Genomic DNA, 22,344 nt, shown 5'->3' with positions numbered 1-22,344 from the left:
CCGGCGGGAGGCCGCGCCGCGGGAGTTGCTGGGGGGGTAGGACCAGCCCCGGGGATCCTCCCGGAGGGGGAAGGGGAGAACGGGGGGGCCCTCTGCACCTCACAAAGCCCTCCAAGCCAGAGGGTGGGCGAGGGCTGTGCGACCCCCCGGAGACCTCCGGGACCTGGGGACAGACCCTGGGCTGGGGGACCTGCTGGGCATGCGGTGCCATCGCCCCAGGAGGCTGCCAAAGCCCAAAGCTCTTTATTTCCTTCTCTTCGGCAAAGCGGGGGGGGGGGGGGGGGGCTCGCAGGGTGATGCCGGGGGCTTCAGGCACAGACGGACAAGCTCTGGGCTTGGGGTCGTCACCGCGTACGGCTGTGGGTCACGGCGTGGGCCCTCCCGGGGTGGCGAAGCTCAGCTGGGCATACGTCAGCCCTCCCTGTGGGGGACGATGCCATCAGAGCCTCCCCCGCACCCCCAGTTCCCCCGTCTGGCACCGGCGGGGCTGCGACCGTCCCCTGTCACCTGCCGTCCCCGAGCAGAGGGACAGAGGGATGCTGCCTCCCCGCCAGCCCAGATGCCCCAGCCCGGCCCAGGGGGCACCCGGGGGGCCGCACGGCCTCACCTCATCCTCCCGTGACACTGGTGGAATCGGGGTGCTGGGCTGGTGGCCTGGAGGGGACAGAGCAGGGAGAGGTGTCCCCAGCATGGGGATGGAGGGGACTCAGAGGGACGGAAGGGGACGGAGGGGGATGGGGCAGGATGAGGGATGATGGAGGGGGGTTGGGGATGGAAGGGCATGGGAGTGGAGGGGTCACAGTGAGATGGACAGGACACTGGGGGACAGCGGCGGACATGGTAGCAAGCCACCCCCTGGCCGTGCCGGGCTCCTTACCCATCGGCGTGGGGCTGCAGAGGTGGCGGATGCTGAGGCAGAGGCTGACCAGCAGCAGCACCCCAGCCCCGGCCAGGACCCAGGTGCCGGGGGTCATGCAGCTGCCTGGGAGAGAGGGGCTGGCTCATCCCACCATTTGTCGTCACCTCCCCAGACCCCCAACAGCCTCCACCATCCCGCCGCCCTGGGGCCAAGCCATCCCCACTGCCTCAGTTTCCCCAGGGGTGACCAACTCAGGGGGGGTTCCCCCGTACTCACCGGTGGCCCCGTGCAGCTCCACGCTCCTGCGGACGGGGGGCCCGGAGGTGTTGAAGCTCACCTCGCAGAGCCCCCCGGGCCCCCCGGCCATGCCCATGGGGCTGACGAGCGGCCCCGTGCCGCCCCCCAGCCCCAGCACCCCCGGGGGCTCCCCTGGCCAGGAGACAAGGACAGGGCCGGCGGTAGCACCCACAGCACAGACCAGGCTGGGGGGGGGCCTGGGGGGCACCATGGGGCGCCAACACCCGCACCCAGCTCCCAGCCCTCCAGCTGTCTGCAACAAGGAGAGGGGGCTGCAGCGGGGTCTGATGCGGGCACGGACCCGGGATGGAGGGGATGGAGGCGGGGTGGAGGGGATTCAAGGGGATGGAGAGGGGATAGAGGCGGAAGAAGGGGATGGAGAGGGACAAGGGGTGGTAGATGGGGACGGATGGAGATGGAGAGGGACAGAGAGGGATGAAGGTGATGTAGAGGGATGGAGGGGATGGAGAGATATGGAGGGGGTGGAAGGGATTGAGAGGGATGGAGAGGGATGGACAGGGGTGCAGAGGGACAAGGGGTGGTGGACGGCGATGGAGGGGGACACAGGAGATGGAGGGGAATGAAGGCGGTGGAGGGGATGGAAAGGGATGGGGGGGATCAAGGGGGATGGAGAGGGATGGAGGGGGATGAAGGTGATGGAAAGGGATGGAGGGAATGGACGGGGATGACGGCGATGGAGAGGGGTGCAGAGGGACAAGAGGTGGTGGATGGGGACAGAGAGGGACACAGGAGATGGAGGGGGACAGAGGAGGATGCTGGAGGCTGACAGGACAGGACAGGACAGTGGGGGACAGCAGGGGATAGGGGACATGGGGGTCACATGGGGGCCATCAGGGTGAAGCTGCCGTCCTACCTCCCACCAGCAGCGTGGTGCCGCTGCCAAAAACCCAGTAATTAATGTGGAGGCAGGCACACAGGTAGAGGCTGGTGTCGTCGGGCTGAGCGCTGGCAATGTGCAGGGTGACATTGTTCCTCCCATACGTGCAGGAGAACCTCCCCTTCGTCCCACTCTCACCATCCAGGAGCAGGTCAGGACCATCCTTGCCACGCCGGTACCAGGACACAGCAAATTTTGTCTCCGGGTCCTCGTCAGCCTTGCAACCGATCTCCACCGACGCTCCAGGCTCCACAACCAGGACGGACTGGGGCTGGTGCAGCCTCAGCAGTGCTGCCGGGGCTGCAGGCACCAACCGGGGGCTCATTCTGCCCCCCAGCCCCACTGTAACACCACCACCCTCCCACCCCGCCAGCAGCCAGTTGCTCCAAAAAGCCCAGAAATCTCCTCAAACCCGGGCCTGGCCACCATCCACCAGTCTCAGCCCCCCTGCCGCCATCACCCACCCAGGCAGAGCCACAGCAGCCCCACGGGGGCCAGTGAGCCCCTGGCTGCCATCGGTGGCTGGCACCGCAATGGAGGGGCCAGCTCCTCCCCGGGGCCGAGCCGTTTGCAGAGCTGCCACCGCTGCCAAAACCGCAGGGACCCAGGGCAGTGACTCCCCCCCCTCACCCCGCTGGCTTCATCATCGGGGACACAATGTTCGCTCGGCCACGCGCCGCATCCCAGAGCATCCCTGGCAGGAGGAGGGTGCTGGGGGTGGGATGCCACCGGCCACCCTTGCCCCCACCCTGGTTTCGAAGCCTCTGAGCAAAACTTGGGGGTTTTTGGAGCATTCTGGGGGAATAAACCTGCCCGGGCGATGCTCTGAGCCAAAGGCATGCTGAACCCCCCTCTGAAACCTCCAAAATGGAGAGAAAATCATTTCTGGATGCAAAACCCAGGTGAGATGCTGCAGGTCCTGAGCTGGGCGGTACCTGGGACCAGGCTGGGAGTGGGGAACTTGGCGGGGGTTTAAGCATTTTGGGGATGCTGGGGGATGGAGATGGTCTCAGCCAGGAGATGACTGGGGCTGGGTCCACGCTCCTGACCCCGGCTGGGTCCCAAACATGCTGAAATCGCAGAAATCCCATCACCACCGCTGGGCTTTGGGCAATACCCAACAGCATTTGATGGAGAGTCTCCCCCCGCCACCCCCCAGCTGCTCCGCCACCCCCCAGAAAAACATCCTTCAAAGGGACTAAAAACTGCAAAGCCATTCCCAGCCCCCAGGCCTGCCACCGCCTTTCCTGCTGCGGTTCAGCACACCGAGCCCTCGGCCAAACCAGCGCCAAAAAACATCACAAACCCCCACTGCTGGGGGTTGGGAGGGAAGGGGGTTGTTGTCAATAAACCCTGTGGAAGTGACAAAACTCAGCAGCGAGGACGACCGCAGCCATCTCCAGCTCGAGCAAAGCCTCCAGCTGCTGCAGAAAGGCAGAAGATACGTATTATAGATTGCACGTATTACATGCACTCCTCTCGTTGGCCGATGCCGTGCTCCAGGCGCAATTCCTGGCGGCTCCCACGTGGCAGCTGGGGGAAATCCAGCCCCAGCGAGCAAAACGTTTGCCTCGGAGAGCAGAAAACCAGTGGACAACGAAGCCCGGGGCTCCTCGGAGAGACAGGCAGGGCGATGAAAAGCCCCATTGCAACACAGAGCTGGAGCTAAAATTCAATTTTGCAAGTGAGACCAGGGCACGTGGTTCCTTCCCCAAATTCCCTCCACCGTTCCCTCCCCAAATTCCCCCTCTCCTGCCCCCCCGGACTCCCAAACCCCAAATAAACCCCCAGGCTGGAGGATGTGCTGGTCCCTGGGACCCTCAGCCTGCCCCCCCTAGCATCACCCTGCACCAAACCCAGCCCAAAAGGGTCCTGTCAGCAGACAATGGTTTCCACCCAATTTCCGTCACCCACAGAGGCGGCCGAGGCTGCACTGTCCCCAAGTGTGGGGGACACACGGGACGGGGGACAGACACGTGGGGGACCCCCCCCGTCCTGGCTGGGGCAGGGCCAGCTCCTGGGGTGCCTCCTCTGAGCACCCCCAGGGCGTGTGGTTGCCAATCCCCTCGGCTGGGGGGGAGGCTCATCCCTCAGAGCCCCCACCAGCCTGGGAGGGAGAGAAAATCTCCCCAGACAGAGAGAAAATCTCCCCGGCAAAAGGGTTTTGGCCAGCATGTCCTACGGGCTCCTGGGGACCCTCCTGCTCCTCCTGCCAGGTATGTGCCCGCTCCAGAAATACCCCAACCCGGGCGGGATTTGCTGAAGGGGGGTAGGGTTTTTTTAGGGTTTTTTTTTGCCCCAGATAATTTTTAATGCAATCTGTTGGAAAGCCTGAAGTGCAGAAAATCCACCTCAAAACTGCTCCCCTCCTGCAGGACCCACCTTGGCAGAGGTGAGACACGTGCAGCAAAGCCCCGGGCAGCTCTGGGTGCTCCCTGGAGAGACGGCAGAGCTGAGCTGTCGCGTCTTGGACCACAGCCAGTACGTGAACTGGTACAAGGAGAGGCCGGACGGCAGTTTGTACTGGATTTACCGGAACTTGAACTACCCCTCTTCGGCGGGAAAATACTCTGGGAGGAGTGAAACATGGGGGAGTTTTTCCTTCACCATCAGCTCCGTGCAGAGGGAGGATTCCGGGGTTTATTATTGCAGCTCCTCCAACTTCTACACCCTCTTTGGGGATAGGACCAGGCTTGTCGTCACCAGTGAGTGCCCGGCAGGTCACCTGGCGGCTGGGGACAGCCCTGGGGAGGTTTATGGCACTCCCGTTTTCCTCTTCAGATGCCTCTGAGCCCAAGCTCTCCATCCTGGTGCCCATCGATGCAGAGGAGCCCGGACAGCCCCTGGCCAGCATCCCCCTGCTCTGCCACCTCCACGACCTCCCTCCGGGCTGGGACACCGTGCGCTGGCAGCCCGGTGGGGAGGTGACACCGGTGACAGCAGCCACCGTGGACAAGCATGGCATCCTCAGCGCCTGGAGCATCACCTGGGTCTCGGCCAAGCGGTGGGACGGGGCTGCGGTGTGCACGGCCCTGGAGAACGGCACGGGCAAGACCATCAGCGTCACCATCACTAAAGGACCCGGGGAGGGTAATTAGTCCATCCCTGACCCCCTCCTGCAGATCCAAGCCTCCATCCACCCCCTGCATCCCAATTCTTCCAGCCTTTCCCCATTCAGGAAATCCCTACACCCCAATTGTTCCTTGTTGAGACACATTTGGAAATCCCTTGTGCCCCCCCCATCTCTTCACTGGGATCCCCCTGCACTGAAAGGCTTTAAACCGGCACATGCCTGCTGCCGCCCTGCAAAGCCCTGACCCCCTCATTTCGGGGGGTGCTCAGCCCTGGCCCCCCATTTCAGGATCTCCCAAGTGACCAAATCCCCATTGTCCCCCCCTCTATTAACTCTCCGTTCCCCCCCTGCAGAAGCATGCCCTTCCTGGCCGCTGGCGCTGGGGCTGTCCTGCGTCTCCCTCCTTTTCCTGCTCCAGCTGACCACCCTGCTCTGCAGACGGCATCTGGCCAGAGGTGACCGTCCCCCCCCCCCGCACCCCTCACAGCCCCTTCGCCACGGCTCTCTCCTCGCCTCCCCCAGCCACCCACACGTACACCCAGGAGAACCATCCAGAAGGTAAAACTGCTTCCTCAACCCCCACCCTGAAATAAATTCATTTATTTATAGCATCGTAACGCTGCTCTGGTCAAACCCCAACACCCTCAGATTCAAAATTGCCTCAGGAGTTTCACTGGGGGGAACAAAACCCACCAACCTGGTGAGAAAATTCATTTTTGGCTGGTGTTGGTGGTGCGAACGCTGCTGCTGCATCACCGGGCTGCTGCCTGGAGCAACTCCCAAAGGGCAGGTGGCTGCTCGGGTCGCCCAAAAGCCGAGGGTAAATCTCGTCCGGGTATCAGCTCACACTTGGGTCCAGCTGCCAGCACCACGAGCGGGGAACACCCAGGCGTTGGGTGGTCCCCCATCCCACTAAAAATAAAACCCTCTATGGCGGAGCACCGCAGGTCCCCAGCCTGAACCCCAGCCCTTTGCATGGCAGGAGGAGCCCAGCTGCTTCAAAAGGCATGGAAATTGGGCACAAGACTTCATTAAACACAAAATATTTCATTTTCTGACTCAGAGGGACCAGCTTTTGCCATCACTGGCACCAGCCCCCAGCATTACCCACCCGCTCTCACCCTGGGGAGCTAAAAATACTCAAAGCTTTTTTTTTTTGCCTCAAATGTGAAACGAGATTTTAATAACGCTACTTCTCGCTTTCTCTTGCAGATGGATCCATGCCAGTGAGGTGCTGAAATGCCCCTGCCCCGCTTGGCCAAAACCCCTGACTGCAAATGTGTTAAAACCCAAGAGAAATGGGAAAATTGTGAGAGTCTGCGTGATGGGAGCCTGGCGGGCACAGCCCCTTGTCGGCCGCAGCTCACATTTGCCCTGTGAATAGCTTGCAAACTTGCAGGAGCTTTGCAAAAACCAGGAGAAATTTTTCGGCGGCGTCTTCTCTGATAGGATACGAGCACCAGCCCCGGGAAAATTCCCTTCGGATATTTGCTAGCCATTTGAGGAGGGCTTTTAGCAGAATTTTTTTTATTCATTTATAATCTCGAAAGCAAATTTCACAGCCGCTCGTAGATGGTGTCACACACAAACAGCCCGGAAAGCTTATTTCAGTGGTTTACCAGCTCATAAGCACACCAGCGCTCCGGAAAAAAAATGCAAACCCCCTGGGTAGCTGCCAAGTGCTTAGAGCGAGGTGGGATGGGACCAGCCAGCTTGGCGTCACCGCCTTCTAGTGCTGTGGTGGCCAGACCCTGCACGGCCAGTTTGGGCAGCAGGAGCATCACCGGCAGCTCCACGATCCCATTTTTCCTCTTCCAGAGCAGTGGGGCTGGGTAGGGAAATAACCTTTGCTTTTTTTCCTGCTGGGTTTCTCTCCTTGGCTTGGAGGAGGAGGAGGAGGAAAGCTGTAAGCACCGGGAGGGGGGGGGGGGGAGGGTATGCTCGATAGCAAGGAGACATGGCATAAAAACAACAAAATTCCTGATTCCTGGCTAAGAAACTGAGCTCTTGGATTTATATCAGTTTATGCTCTGTGGTACCTTGTATAGCAGCCATACGAAATTGCTGTTAAACAGGAAAAAAAGGGTTTTATAAGTTAGAGAATTAAGCAAAGCTGTAATACAGCCCCTTCCTTCCTTATTTTGCTCACGGAGCAGTAAAAGACATGACACATGACAAGCAACCCCTCTCCTTGCTCCAAGGATGCTCCTGATTTTCCCGGCTGCTTGGTGACCCCGCGGATAACACCTCTGGGGCTGGGAGTCGATGGGTGCTTGGGTGCAATTCATACCACCCACCCTATTTCAGTCGGTGCTGTGGCTGGAGGGGTATTTTGGAGGGGAGGGGAGGGATGGGAAGCACCCCCCATTGCTCAGAGCCCTCAGATGCGCCTGGGGGGTTCATGCAGCTGAGCTGGGTCTAATTAAGGCAGGAAAAAATAAAGGACAACGCTTGGAAAACGAGCATCTTGGAGCCGTGATGCTGGGACGGGCCACCCAGCATCACCTCCGGCAGCATCCCATGGCCGGTGACAGCAAGGACCGGTTGCAGCACCCGTCTCAGCCTAAAACTGGTGGTGGGACAGCACGGGGTTATAAATCCCTCATGTTTCAGTCGTGCTGAGAGCCCCTGGGAGCCGCGCGTGAGGATGATGCCCAGAGGAAGAGCGAGCTGCCGCCCTGATGCATAGTGGGCACCAACTGTGAGAACCAGGAACATGTTTTTATTTTATTTTATTTTATTTTAAGTTATTTTATTTTACATTAATATAATTTAATTTAATTTTTTTTAAGAAATACTGTTTGAAAGTGCATTTTTTTTCTTCATTTCAAAGTATCTAAAGTATCACATTATTATTTCCCAGTCTCTCTGGCAGAGCCACACACCCCAGCTGGCAGCAGCCAGCCCAAGCAGCCACTGTTTAAAAAAAGGGCAGGGAAGGGCAGGAAAACGTTATTTAGAGTAGAAAACCGCATGGGACAATGAGAACAGCCTGTTCAGTAGAAAAGCCCCTCCGTTCCTCAGAGGATTCCCGTGGGAAGAGCAGCTCATCCCACCTACCTCTTGGCTGGCACACGGCACCTTGGGGAGCGGTGGAAACCCTGCAGCAGCCGGTGCCATGGGGGAAGGGATTTTTTGGGTTTCCTTCATCCATCTCGTCATCGTCTTGGGCAGGGAAAACACCAAACAATGTCCCCTCCAGCCACTTCCGCAGGAATCCTGCTAATGTCATCTGCTTGGGCACGAGTCATTGTTAAGGGAAGAGTCTTATTTACCGGCTGCATTTTTTTAATTTCCCTTCAAGTTTTGCTTCCGCCTATTAAAGCTGGGAAATGACGCAATGTACCCGAGAGCCGGGAATGGCGGTGATCTCATTCACACCTTCGTCCTCAACGTAAAACTCACAGTCATGCTGCAAGCCTCTGACTGCTGCCAGGCTTCACCGTGCCAGGATGCTCAGAGCATCCCCAGGATGCAGCACGTTCGGCATTGTGAGGAGTGAGAGCTGGCTTTGCCATCCCTTTCTGGAAAAGCCTTTTTTTTTTTGGCTCGCACATTGAGTTTTCCCACGTGAAAGGCAATGCTCCCACGCTGCTCCCTCGCTGCAGGACCTTTTACGGTTTGATTTCGGCACGTACACTTTAATAATTAAAAAAAAGAGACGTAAAAGTACAGAGATTGCGCAAAATAGGAATTAGGTTTTGGGAAAGGAGCATGGGATCAGAGACGGAAAAGACGGTTTGGCTGCTTTTTTTGGCTGCTCTTTGGGTGATGTTTTTGCTCTGTGTTGTGAGACATGAAAAGTGAGTAAGAACAAACATGAAAGGAAAAAAACTGAATAAAAATAGAGCATTTTCATCTTCCAGCCAGAAATACAATTCAAAATCCACACCCCCATTTCCCCAGTGGTCCCCAGCACCCAAGGACCATCCCTCACATCATGAAGACGCAGGACGCTGCTGGGGATGCTCCAGCTGCACACCGGTGTGCTCGCAGCCACACAAGAACAGCAGAGTTTGGTGCAAAGGGTTCATTTGCCCCCTTGCATCACCTTGTACTGCATTTTATCCAGCTCCCTTAGCAGCATCTCCATGCTGCAGGTACCACACCTCTGCCCCCCGCCCCAAGTTTTTTCAAGTTTTGCATCATCACATCCAACCACGAGGAGCCTTTCTCAGCCCCAAGCCAGCAAATCCCTTTGAGTTCCGACTCCAGGTTTGCATGCCAAGAGGTTGGTCCGTCCAACCCCATCCGCTCATCTAATAAAAGCCACCACCATCCTCATAAACCTTCCTTGCCCTTTTCCTCCCCCATCACTTTAAAACCACAATACTTTAACTCTCTCACAGCTCGACGTCTCCCCACGCTAACCAAGAGTCTCCTGGCTGAGCTGGCAGCTCCAGCCCTGGTGGGATTCATCCCGACGAGGCCAGATTTCTGCTTGCGTTGAGATTTTGAGTTTTGATGTTCCTTTTGTGGGTCAAGGGGAGGGTCTGGAGATATTAGTTTCCTGCCTGCTCGGCCACTCAGCATTCCTCTGTGCTTAACCCTTTGCCAAGCAGCTCCCTATGGATGGGAAAAGACACTCTGGCAAAGCATGAACAGCCCTGGGAGGCTGCAAGCCGTTTTTGGGATGCACTTGGAAAGCTCTTCAGTTGGGTCCCCTCTTAGTCGAAAAAAAATCTGCCTTTGGAAATCCTCGGCTTAAAATCAATAGCAGTCCTTGGCTTAAAATTGATAGCACTCCTTGCCTTAAAATCAGTAGCAATCCTTGCCTTAAAATCAATAGCAATCCTTGGCTAAAAATCAATAGCAATCCTTGGCTTAAAATTGACAGCAACCCTTGGCTTAAAATTGATACCAATCCTCGGCTAAAAAATTGTTAATATAAGGATGAGACAAATATTGGCTGCTGCTGCTCTCGCCAGGTGGCAGCCCCGTGGATGCCCGCACCCTTCCCACCACAGCTGGTGCTTTTCCACCCCTGCCTGCAGCCTGTGCGCCCCCCATCTTAGTCTTAGCTCAACACAGCTGTTTGCCATTAAACTCCCTCAACCCCGCTGAAAAACTCGCTTCCGTTTTCTCATCTGCGAGAGGAAACTCCTGAGCCCACATCCCGCAGGGGCAGGCACCCACTGAGGGAGGGGGGGGTGGAAGCAGCCCCCAGGTCTGTGGCAGGGGAGCATCGTTCTCCAGGCATTTTGCTGGAAAAAACTGAAATTTAGGGCTGGGAAAAGATTTTTAAGATGGGGAGAACATTCCTCCAGTGATGGTGGATAAAGACGAGGCGAGAGCACAGTCTGCAACTCCTCCCAAGGCTGTCCCATCTCCAACCTCCCTCCCATCCGGGAAGGGTTCTCTTTCCAGGTGAATCTTCCCAGTTATAAATTTCTTCTCATCATACTTCAAAACAGAGCTCCTCTCTTTACTTTCTCAGGCTTCTCTTGCTCTTTCCCGGTTTGCTAACATCTGTCTCCCACAACACAGCCAAGAGCCACAAAAATACATCACTGCCCATCGCGCTCAAGAGATCGGTTGGGAGAGGAAACCGTCTTGGGTGAACGTGTGGGTTTTTTCACCACAAAAATGGATTTTTATTGCTGCGTAAGCAATAAAGTCACAACGATCCCAGCACCTCCCCCCAACAGCAAACCCAGGGTGGTGAGCAGCCCCCACCACGTGCTGCTCAGGAACTGATTTTACACCACTTGGTCACACCTGATTTACCTCCTGCTCCTTCTATTCCCCTTTTGCTTCACACCCTTGTTAACACCAGTTTCCACCAGCATCACATTGGCATCTCTTCAGGGAAGGCCTTCTGCACTGGTATCAGCTTTTCCCCACAAAGCAGAAGAGCTAAATTTTGTTTTCCTCCCCATTTCTCTTCCAAGGAATGTTTTCCTATTTTGCTTTTATTTTTAGAGAAGCGAGGAAAATAAGCAGCTGATATAGCTCTGTACGGAGGCATCACACCCTGCAGATGCAGTAGCAGGAGCCAACCGTAAACACCAAATGTAGCTCCTAAAGCATCCCAACCTGGGGTATTTCTAGCCACTATAAAATAAGACCGCAACCGTTTGCATTTCTTCTTACTGATAAAGAAACTGAGGCATGAGAAGGTGAAATGAAGCCAAGAAAAAAATCCCCCAAGATTTTAAGGGAAGTCAGGAACTGAATCTGGCTCCTAGTCGTTGTTTCTGCCTTTTGCCTCTTAATCGCTGCCTTCTCTGCAAGAAGGATTTGCTATTAATAACTCTTGTTATAATCAAAACCATCCTCCTTCTATTTGCGAGCCCATCCAGCGGCGCTAACCCTCCCTGGGGAATAACTTCCCAAGATTTGCAACTCAGCCATCAGAAAAGTGTTTGCAAAGGGAAAATCTTCCATCGCTGGAGCGGCGTCACAGGCACCGCACATCTCCCGGCCCATATAGGACATCCTCTAGCCCAGCCCGGCACCACACCGCTTGGCAAACTGCAGAAAAACTTTTATTTTCTCAGCGCGTGGGGGCTGCTCGGTCCAGCCCTTGCAAGAGTCATTTCCTGCCTCTGCTGGGACATCTCAAGAAATTCCCCAGCAGCAGCGCCGAGCCGCACCAGTGGACGACACCGAAACATAGGATGACAAACTTTTTAATTGCAGCACTCCTGGTTCTTCATTTTTTACTGGGTAAATATGTTTCTCTGGTTTTCCAGCTTGCAATTTAATTTTATCATGCTACTAAGTGCTGGGCTCGAATTATTTCTACGCTTCTGGGATGCTGCATGGCTCTTGGGGTGGGGTCTTGGAGCCTGAAAGGTCTTGGGGTGTTTGCTTGGGGATGGGGGGGTCAGTAGCAAAAAAAACCCAGGGGAAAACATGATGCAATTGCTAAAAGTTACAATAAAGCGTGTGCTTGAAGAATCCAGGCTGTGCTTGCAGAATATAGTCAGAACAGAGTCTGATAATTAATGTTTTCCATGTTGCATTCAAAGTAATTTGCAATATACAGCTGGGAGCTATTAAGAGAGACAGATACAGGCAAGGGAATAAAAAAAAAAAAAACCCCAAAGCCACCAAACAGGATTTCCTGAAGTATTCGGTGGGCACTTAGGCAACGTGGGGAGACCAAAGTCAGGGGCAATTGAAGGAGGAAAACCACAGTGCTTACAGCGCCCAAGGCTTCAGGCAGGAACCTGAAGCTAATTTGGGATGAAGACACATGCAATTAGGTAACACTTCTGGGTGCATGAGATAATGGGCAGTGCCAGCAGAGGGGCAGAGAACTGGAAACGGGCAGCCGCCCCCAGCTCTGCTGTGCCCGCCAGCCGCAGAGAGCCTTCCTCCTCCTCTACCGTGCAGAAGGCACGAAGCCAAACATGAAACATCATGCGAGGGGTTAAAGGTGGTTGCGGAGGGGGTGGATTTCCAGATGGAAGATCTTTGGGGTGATACAACTCCTCTATTATCCTTAGCAGGGCTCCAGTGTAAATACAACTTGGAATAACTTTCTCAGATATCTTTGCGCATGGGATAAAGTGCCCTGAGAGCCGGAGTTTACACCCCTGGAGCCAAAAAGGACAGAATATTTTTTGAAGGGCGAGCATGGGAAGGCGTGGGGGTGGATGGACATATGCTACGCCATGCAGCTCCCCATTTTGGTCCAAGTGTCCCCAAAAATAGGATGGGTTGAGGCGTTTTCCTGAGCGATGGAGGAGGCTGCACTGTGCCACGACCCGCAGACCCCAGCCTCCTACCCTAGGGCTTTAATGCCTGCACAGAAATCTGTAGGCTGGGTCATTCTTTTCAGATAATTGCCCAACGATGACAGTTTTTGGATCCAGGCTTCCGGCTGCCGGTGCTGAGAAACCTGGGGCTATGTTAGGAAAGTTTTAGAGAGGGGCAGCCAGAGCTACAGCTGGCCCCAGGCACAACTAACGGCATCATTAAAGTTATTAATAGTATAACATATAACATTAATATTATACATAATACTATATATAATAATATTAATTAATATTATCTAATTAGACGGGCTACGGCTGGCCCTGGGCATGACTAATGGCATCATTGAAGTTATTAATAGTGTAACTTACAACATTAATATTTATTATCTAGAATAATATTAATTAATATTATCTAATAATATGAGTGTATGTGGCTATATACTAAAATATTAATATATTATTGTATGAGTATCTGATATTATTGTACGATTATACAAGTGTTATAATATTAATATTTCCAATCTACTTTACAAGACCCCCCCAAAAAAGAAAACACATTGAACCTTGTATTTGGAAATGGGAAATGAGAAACTTGAAATTACTTTGACAACATCATACAACTCAGAAATCTATTTATAGTGACTCAACCCTAAGGAAACATGAGTCTCCTTTCTGAGCCTTCAGCAATTTCACAGCAAAAGGCAGGCGAGGAATAAAGCAGCCAGGTCAGTGGCTGAGGAGCAGCTCAAAATGCACAAGCACAGCTTTGAGATCCACCCCAAAATAAATTTGGGGTATGGGGTGCAGGAATGCGGCTGAAGGGCTGCAACCCCATTACTGCATCTCCCTCTCCAGGCACATCTGCACCCAAAATAAAGGAAAAAAACCCACCTGGGATGAGCTCTGGTCCGGTCTGGAACATGATACCCTTTGTTGTGAAGTCTCTGATTTAATTCTGGGCCAGATTGCAAATCCATTACTCCCACCAGGGAATAGGTTTTGCACAAAGCGCCAATAAATCAATGAAATTATTAATGTGAAACTATCCAGTCGGCTCGACGTGAGTCTCTGCTTACTCAGAGCGCCAGATGATGAACTGTTTGGTTTTTGTTTGTTTTTAGGGAATGCTGAGATAGGAGGAGACGAGGAGATAACAGAGTTTTTATATGACTATGCATCTCGTTTCAGTGAGTAATTCTTGCCTTTTTTTTTTTTTTTTTTATCATTTTATGCAAGCTGCATGAGCAACTTGGAATAACCAGGGATGGAAAGGATGCTGGGAGGTCTCCATCCAGTCTCCACCAGGCAGGGAGATCGGGCTTTGCCCATAAAGGCCAACGCAAAGGCACCGAGAAGCCACTGAATCGAGCCCTCTGCAATTACAAATAACCCCCGAGGGACACTGAGCCCACCCCACCTCCCCACGCTGCCACCAGCACCCCTCAATCTCTAATTGAAGCTAAAAGCTCAAGGCTGCCACGCACAGCAGAAGGAAACCGAGGGGCTGCTGCAGCCTGAGGTCCTTCTGGCATTGGAGCTTTGCAGAAATACCCACAGGAAAATGGATCTGGGGAGATGCTGCTTAACGAAGGAAGAGGGATTGCTGAATTGTGGCTGCACAGGAATTGGAGGGGCTGGTTACAGCCGCCCCGGGGTGCTCAGGCAGGACACGTGAGCAAAGCAGCAGCAGTTCATTTATCTGAGTTACTGGGATTATTTGAATTACATTTGACTGTTCAGAGGGGAAAAGATGTGCAATAGTAATGTCACGATAGAAGGGTGGGACTCATCTCACCTAAGGTTGGATGATGTGCACAGAGCACAAGGGCCCCCAACCCCCCTTAGCGTCAATGGGGAGAAAGTTGTACCCCACATCTTCACCAAATTTAAGAGGAGCCTCTGGAGAGCCTCTGAGATGAAAACAGTTGTGTCTGAACCACATCAGGAGCATCCAATACAAATGTGACTTACCTGTAGGAAATACACGCCCTAACACCCAATGGGTCTGACCACTATAAATTAAGCGATGCTTTGGTGTAAAATCTAAGACAAGATTAAAAGTAGAGTTAAAAGACATTATTCTGGAGCTGTTCTGCCCCTGGTGGTTCTCATTACCATCTGAAATCATGTCTTGCTGAGTGGGAAAGGTTACTGACACCGACTAAGAGCAGAGATAACCCTGGTAGCTGCTCCTGGGCAGACAGATTTGCTTTGATTTCTGCAGCAGTAACAGCCTCCTGCACCCCCCCGGCACACCGCCATCGCTGCTCAAGAGCAAACTCAGCCCCCAACCCAGGCAGCCTCTACAATTAAGTTTCCAACCTATGGAACTGATGCTCGGTGTTATTGGTAGTATTATTATAATGGCCTGAGTGGGTAAGATGCCTGCCTGGTTATACTAAATAGTAACACACACTCATCAAGACAATGCTTTTGTTCCAGGTGATTACTTATATGCAACAGTAGAGTATTACTCTGAGAACAGCACATTAATACCCACTATGTATTTATATGAGGTGAGTTGGACTTTCTCTTTGTATTTCCGAAAAAAGGGGGACTTCCTTGCAGAAATCACTGTTGCAAGAAGAAATAAATGGATTTAAAATGTTGATTTTAAATCACTGAACAACTCAAATGAGTTTGGGCAAAGAACATCCATGCAACAGCTGTGATTAGTTTGCCACGGACTTATTTTGCCCATTTGGACAGAAGCTCAGAGAAGGGGAAATTCCCAGTTTTCCTAATTAAATAACATCAAACCTCTTCCAATGAGGGATCTCTCTGGATACGAGTTAATCCTATGTTGTGGTATCATAGGTTATTCCTTTTCCTATGCATCCATCCAAGCACCATTAGGGCTTTGGGGAAGGGATGTGCAGATGAGGATGCCACCCCCCAGGTTTCAGCAATGGATATTGGCTATGGATAAGGATGCTCCAGGGCAATGATGTGATTTCTCCCCCAAGGAGCAATCACTGGGGGTAGTTAGGAAGGCAGAAAGGCTCATCAGGGCGTGAACTCTGCCGCTGGCTTTTAGCACATTAAACCAAGTGATTTTTGACCGATTTCTTTTCCTTGACTTGCCAGGAGTTTCAGGAGTCAGTGGGATCACCCCTCCGGTGCCACCTCCCCCTCATCATCCTCCTCAGCCTCCTGGCCTTCCTGCTATGACTCCCCGGGCTCAGAAGGTACTAAAGCCCCGTAGGACTTAAGCACTCAAACCATGTCTTTAAGCCAGCAAAAAACTCAAGTCTTTCTAAAGCAGCAGCAAGCAGCGCTTTGCAGCAACTTTTCAAAACAATTAAAAAAATAATTAAAGCTTTCAGGCATCCAGCTGCGATGCCGGGGACAACCAAAGCAGCTTTCATGGCTCCTAACGACCTGAAGAGGCATTTTAGGGTATTTTTCCAAAGCACCCAAGCAACCTCTTTGCATACAGCCTTCGGTGGGAGCTTCAATGGTGTGAACACCCCTCTGGTACCCCCAGCCCAAATTGGGTCTCAGCGCCAGGCACCTCTGCTGCTCAATCACCCAAATCCCCCTTTTTTTACAGAGGCTGAAGCTCACTGACACCCCAGGTGCACACAAAATCCCCCTCCCACCACAAGCGTGGCTTTGAAACACAACAGGAGGACGTGGCAACCACTTCCTCACCTTTTCCCCTTGTTTCAGACACGATGGCTTTGATGACGAACAGAACATCGTCACCGCGTTGGAACTTATATCCTCTGAACGAAGCGGTCACCTCCGGTTTTAGTCCGGTTGTGGCTTTACGTACAAAGTTTTCAATAGATGGATGATGCCATCCCAAGCCATAGGAGTTGTGCAAACACTGAAGAGCTTTGTAATGACTAGGTTCTTTCCTATTTCCTATTATTCTGTTGTAAATACGAACTCCTGCCAATAAAATTACTAACAATCAGCATTCGGTCTCTAGCATGAAGCCACCAACACCCTCCAGGAAAGCACGAGAAACGCCAACCCCATCCACCCCGAGCTGGGCTAACCTGCTCCCCCTGCCCCAATTCCCACCCCTTTTCTCCAGGAAAACCTCAGCACCTTGGGGACCAGATACAGATTTTGCTGTGTCCCACCTTCCCAGGCCACCACATTAAATTGGGCTGTTTTGGGACAAAACTTCCGTGCCAGCAACCACCCACCATGAGGTCTGCGGTGGCCGGCGGTGCAGTTTCATTTGCAGTTGCTTGGTAAACAATCTGTAAACACCAGCAGAACAGGAATAACAAATGCAAGAAACTTGTACAGTGCTTGTCCCACCAAAAGGGCCTTTTTAAGCATCTAAACCCGTAAGATATAAGCTAATAGCTAGCTAGAAAAAGGCAGAAGATTTCCACTTAAGTTTTTCCAGAATTGCTCTTAATACTATTTATTTTCTAGAAACACCAGCAATATCTGCAGTGCAATGAGAAGCTGGACAAAAAAAAAAAGCCCCTCCAACTGATACAGCCCCCACCAGCTCCCCACACAGAACAAACTGTGCCAGAAACAGGTTTTGTTGGTCAGGAAATGAGAGTTTATAAGGCTCCTCTTGGCCCAGCTGGGGAAAGAAAAAAAATGCAGTCTCACACTCTGTGTGTCTATACTGCTTTTCTTTGGAGGAGTTACAGGGAAGGAAGGATGGCAAACCTGATCCAGGTGCTCCCGCATGGTCTTGGAGCTCCCGCAAGTCAACGGAGGTTGAGTCAACCCAAGAGGCAGACCTCACAGTGGTCACGTCCGCACGGCCCCCTGGTCCACAGACCTTCAAGGTCCCTCAAACTCGACCTCAAAACCCCAAGCAGAAATTCCCCGAACTGCCGGAGTGGGTACAACCTAAACCCATCCATCTCCTCTACATCCACAGAGCAGCGATGCCACAGATGGTGGCATCACCAGTCTGTCCTACCGTCTTCGCACCCTGGCTTGCGAGGTTATCTAGGCTCCTAACCTTGAAAAGTATAAGTATTTTATTTTCTGGGGAAGCCAAGAGGCTCTGAACCAGGGCCAGGAGCTGCTGAAGGGAGCAAGACCCAAATGCGCTGCCAGCCAGTGCCACCTCCTGGCTCCTCGCTGCTATAAATTTGACAAAAAATGCTGAGCTTTGCCTAGGAGAGCTCCGGAAAATAACTCCTGAACATACAGCGTTTTGATTCTCAACCCTGCAATGAAGAAAAAAAATTAAGGGAAAATTAGTTACGTGCACGAAGCTTATAACACGCTAAGTTTCTTCACAAAAAAAGTACTACAAAATAATTATTGGCATCACTACTCAGTGGTGGTGATCCCAACACCGAGGGACACAAAACCACAAGCCCTTTCCACAAGTGTGAGACAAACTCAACTGCACAGAAGTTATTAAATATGTGAAGACATATACAATAAATCCAGTTTATTGTAAAAACCCAGCTTCGTTTTATAGCTCACTTCAGGAGCAGAAGAAAGGGCCACAAACTATACTCAGGTTACAGCAGCGTTTAGGATAAGGTATGTCCTGACCTAATTACAACTAATGACATTTAGCTGGAAATGACCTTACCACTTTCCCAAAGCTGCTATTACTCACCAAAATCTCTTTAGTTTATAAATGCTCTTTTTTTCTTGCAACACTAAATCCACCTTCCTGCAAGTGGTAGGAAAAGCATCGGTTTGTGCAGCCAGGCTCTGCTCCAGCCAGACCATCCTTGGCCACGCCCAACGCTCCAGGTCCAAGCTGGGGAGCTCCGACCTGGGGAAAACCTCAGGTTTTCTGTTACAGGACCTGCAGTCTTTCATGTGATACTAAAAGTGAGCCAGTGCACTTGTATCAGTGAAAATATTAAGAGTTTAAGGTGTTATTTTAATTCTTTTTCTTTGGAAAGGCATGCCTGCGTTTCTAATAGGAAAACCAAGATCTCACCAGGGGCCCTTTCTGACGGTAAAGCCGAGAGTTTGTCCTCAGTCCCCACACGAAGCCAGGGGTGAAGCCACCCTCCTGCACTGTGTCAGGATGCTTTCATGAGTTGCTTTCCCAGATTTACCCCTTTTTTCACTGCCCATGTGATGCCCGCCCACCCCTCTGCTCTGCCAACGGCCGTCCAGCTCTCCCGGCAAACCTCCACGGGATAAGCTGCTTTAACGCAAAGAGGATTTCCCTCTGGGTTTGCAAACCTTTCCTAGTTATCGTCAGGCAAGAAGCAAGCAGAAGGTCTCTCAAGGGCTCCAGTGTTTTCTAGCAGGGCTTTATCAAACTCTTCTGAGAAACAAATTCTGCTGCACCTCATCTTAGCCCGACATCCTGGATGGAGGAGCTGCATCCCATGAGGGCTTTGCGAGAGCACAGTGGAATCCCGGAGCAAGGTTTGATGCAAAACTGCTCACCTTCTGCTATCCCACGGTGGGGGGGTAACTGCAGTTTTTGGATGCATTTAACATGGTCCAGCCTCAGAAGGTAATTCCAGCCTCTGTGACCTCATGGATGCAAAAGGAACAAAACAGAGAGGGGGGGGAAGGGGGCTGGGGCGTTTTTAGGGCTTGTTTCTCACTCCAAATCTTTGTGATACTGCTTTTTGCACCGCACTTGTACAGGAGCAACCCCAGGGGGTGGGGGGGGGCTGGTTAGCAGTGCCCTGGTTTCACCCCCAAAACCACCAGCAATGGGCACAAAACCACACACAGCTACAGAAGAGCAGCTCGAAGCCACCCTCCATGGGGCCCGCAAGGAGGTGACTGGTCCTGGGGTTCGCAACCCCCTTTTTTTAGAGACTTCTTAAGATGAATTTGTGCAGATTTATACAATTACTGATGAGGGCTGGGGCTGGTCTCCTGCATTTATTATTCCTAAGTTACTGCCTTCACTCTGTCTTGGTAGTCCATCAATACCAACCTTATGTCAGATCCTTAAAGCCCTGACGCTGAGAACACAAACCATTCCCATCAGCACCACGTGGAGCAACTGGATCAGAAACAAACAAAAAAAACCCACCCCATAATCCTCCTTTTATTGCTTAACTCTCCCATTTTTCTTTCATTTACTTCACACCTCTCAGACCAGGACTCCTGGAGCAAACGGGCAGAGACAAGGTGCAAGGGCAGTGTCTGGCCTGGGGGCTGCCGAATATTTGTTGCACTGTCTGACTGAATACACTCCTTTTTTTTTCCCAGCTGAGCAGCAACGTTAGAGATCCTTCGTAGGTTCAGCTTTTACCCTGAAATGCTTTTTTCTGCTGCTGTTCAAAAGCAGACAATAAATTTGAAATTAAATTGATCCTGATGTGCAGAATGCCAATCCTGGAGGATCACAGACCTGGTGTAAACCCCCCAATATAGGTGAAGTAAGCAATAAGTACAATTCTGCAATGACAGAATATTGCCAGTCTTAAACCCTGCCCCAACTCCCCCAGTAAATTTTTATTTCCAAATGTGTATTTTTTCCAAATGTGTATTTTTAATCACTTCAGTATCAGCTATGACCAATAAATTTCCATTTCAGACAAAGCCATGCTCTGCCCTCAGTACCACACGCAGCATTGCGATGGATTCTCCCCTTCAGCAAACCCACCCCTTATTTTTCCTACATCAGGGGGTGACTTTGTATTCGAGATCCCCTAAAATACAGTACCTTCCCAACCAACTATGGCACCGAATTGGCAAGATTAGGTCATTTTGACCCCATTTTTAACCACTTCTCAAATAACCAGAGAAACGGGCTGGCTGAACTCTCACTATCTGATCCTGAAACAGGAAATATTTTCTCCACTCAGTTTACACAAAGCAGAAGAGACCCGCAGAGATTCCCATGTTGGGTTTTTTGTTGGTTTTTTTTTTTTTTTGGTGTTCTGTCACAGAGTTGCCAAAATGTCTCTGGCTATTTGTGTCTCAAAGTTAAAAGAATCAACGTATAAATATTTGGAATTGCTTGTCTAGGAGGAACTAACACTTCTAGGCTGGCAAAGCACTCCTGCCTGTACTTACCATTAAGGATGTTGGGGGCTTACGGGCATGATTCAGCAGCCGCTGGATTCTGTATTTTCCATATTTTAAATATAGAAATATTATTTAAGTAGCAAAAATGTTTTCCATGCTTCCAGATGTATATAAACCACATATATCCACCCAGAGGTGCCTCAAAATTAAAGAATTACGCTATTACAGAGCTGTTCGCTCATGCATCTACCTTCCCCTATATATCATGTATGTTTGCAAAGCTGCCTTTGTGCATATCAACAAAATATAATGCAAAGTAACAGCAACAACAGCAGCTTCTTCTCAGCCATGGCAGAGCTGCGGGAAGCCCAGACCAAGATTTGGCCAGAGCTGGCAGGACCCAGCAGGTTTCGTCTGCAGCTTTGCTTTCACATCACATCATCCCCTGTGTTTCCCTATTCAAGGAGTTTTCAGATCCTTAATTTGTGGCTTTTTTTGCAATTTTAACTGCAAGGCCCACGCAGCCATTGGTGGGGAGATGCTAACAGGGCATCAACAGCTGAAGGCCCAAAGCCAACAGTATCCAAATTTCAACCGGAGCATTCAGCCAACCTCTGGCCTGCCTTGCAGTGAGCTCGTCTGCAGTGACCACACATGCGGAGAATGCACCAGAACAGGTCTGCCAGGAAGAGTGAAGCTGTAAAAGTGCCTGCCTCCATGTCCTGCCTGCCTTCAGAGCCTCCAGGAAACGGTATAACCCCAGAGAGCGCAAACCTGTGCGCAACTGGGCATGCAACCCCCCCCCTGCACAATCATCCATGCAACACCCCAGATTCAACCTCCCATCCCACGGAACCAGGTGTGCAAAATCCCACATGCAAAACTTGTCTGCAGTATCCCTGCGACCAGACATACAGAAAGTCAGTGCAAACTCCCACCATGTAACTGGGCATGCAACACCCACTGTGCAACTCTGCTTGCAGTCCTCGATGCAACCAGGCATGCAAAACCCCATGCGCGACCCCTCACGCAAGCTCCCATGTGCAAACCCCCACCTACACCACCCCCGTGCAATCATGCATGCAAACCCCTGCCTGCAGCCCCCTTCTGCAATCAGGCGTGCAAACCTCCACTTGCAAAACGGTGCCCGGAGCCTCATCCACGTGCAAAACCCCGCTAGCAGCACACCCCAGTGTAACGGGGTATACAAACGCCCACCTGCAGCCCCCCACCAGCGTACAACAGGGGATGCAGCGGCTGCAAACCCCCGGCCAGAAACCCACCCCGTCCCAATACCGCGCAAACCCCCGCGAACAGCCCACCCCAGTGCAATGGGGCATGCAAACCCCCATCTGCAGCCCCCCCCGCGGCCATACAACAGGGCATGCAACCCCCCCCAACACCGTGCAGCCTCCCCTCCGTGCAACCGGACGCGCAACCTCCCGCCCGCAGCCCCCGCCCCACGCAAGCCGGCGTGCAAAACGCCACGTGCAAAACGCCGCTTGCAGCATTTCCCACCCCTTCCCCCGCCATACAACCGTCCCTGCTGCAACCCAGGCGTGCAAAACCCCACGCGTGACCTCCCCGCCACGGCCTGCGAAGGGCGCGC

At 52.3% G+C, this 22,344-nt stretch overlaps 3 protein-coding genes across 10 annotated transcripts; 1 reads left to right on the top strand and 2 right to left on the bottom strand.

Annotated features, from left to right (window-relative positions):
- Positions 1-280: 280 nt before the first annotated feature.
- On the bottom strand, positions 281-2,661 carry LOC115346434. Its single transcript, XM_030026488.2, is given in 7 exon segments — positions 281-421; positions 608-654; positions 878-982; positions 1,136-1,337; positions 1,339-1,409; positions 2,031-2,354; positions 2,519-2,661. Coding segments are annotated over 7 exon segments (858 nt in total). The 5' UTR covers positions 2,571-2,661; the 3' UTR covers positions 281-364.
- Positions 2,662-4,227: 1,566 nt separating this feature from the next.
- Positions 4,228-5,689, top strand: LOC115345893. The gene is made up of 4 exons (XM_030025409.2): positions 4,228-4,270; positions 4,397-4,759; positions 4,836-5,144; positions 5,481-5,689. The coding sequence occupies exons 1-4, from the start codon at positions 4,228-4,230 to the stop codon at positions 5,687-5,689; spliced, it is 924 nt and encodes a 307-aa protein (XP_029881269.2).
- An 11,660-nt stretch (positions 5,690-17,349) lies between these two features.
- Positions 17,350-21,999, bottom strand: LOC115345656. 8 transcript variants are annotated; one of them, XM_030024816.2, is made up of 4 exons: positions 21,348-21,999; positions 20,784-20,832; positions 18,397-18,611; positions 17,350-17,992 (listed from the first exon to the last, which is right to left on the bottom strand). In XM_030024816.2, exons 1-4 carry the CDS (start codon positions 21,452-21,454, stop codon positions 17,686-17,688), a joined length of 678 nt encoding a protein of 225 aa, XP_029880676.1. In that variant the 5' UTR covers positions 21,455-21,999; the 3' UTR covers positions 17,350-17,685. The 8 variants fall into 8 exon arrangements, 1 of the variants encoding a protein (XP_029880676.1); XR_003924916.2 differs by having other exon boundaries at positions 17,350-18,611; positions 21,510-21,999; XR_003924910.2 differs by having other exon boundaries at positions 18,370-21,999.
- Between the last annotated feature and the right edge of the window lie 345 nt (positions 22,000-22,344).

This window comes from Aquila chrysaetos, chromosome 9 (genome assembly GCF_900496995.4).
Source record: "Aquila chrysaetos chrysaetos chromosome 9, bAquChr1.4, whole genome shotgun sequence".
Taxonomy (NCBI): domain Eukaryota; kingdom Metazoa; phylum Chordata; class Aves; order Accipitriformes; family Accipitridae; genus Aquila; species Aquila chrysaetos.
The sequence above is the reverse complement of the archived record's forward strand: the minus strand, read 5'-3'. Positions and strand labels throughout refer to the sequence as shown.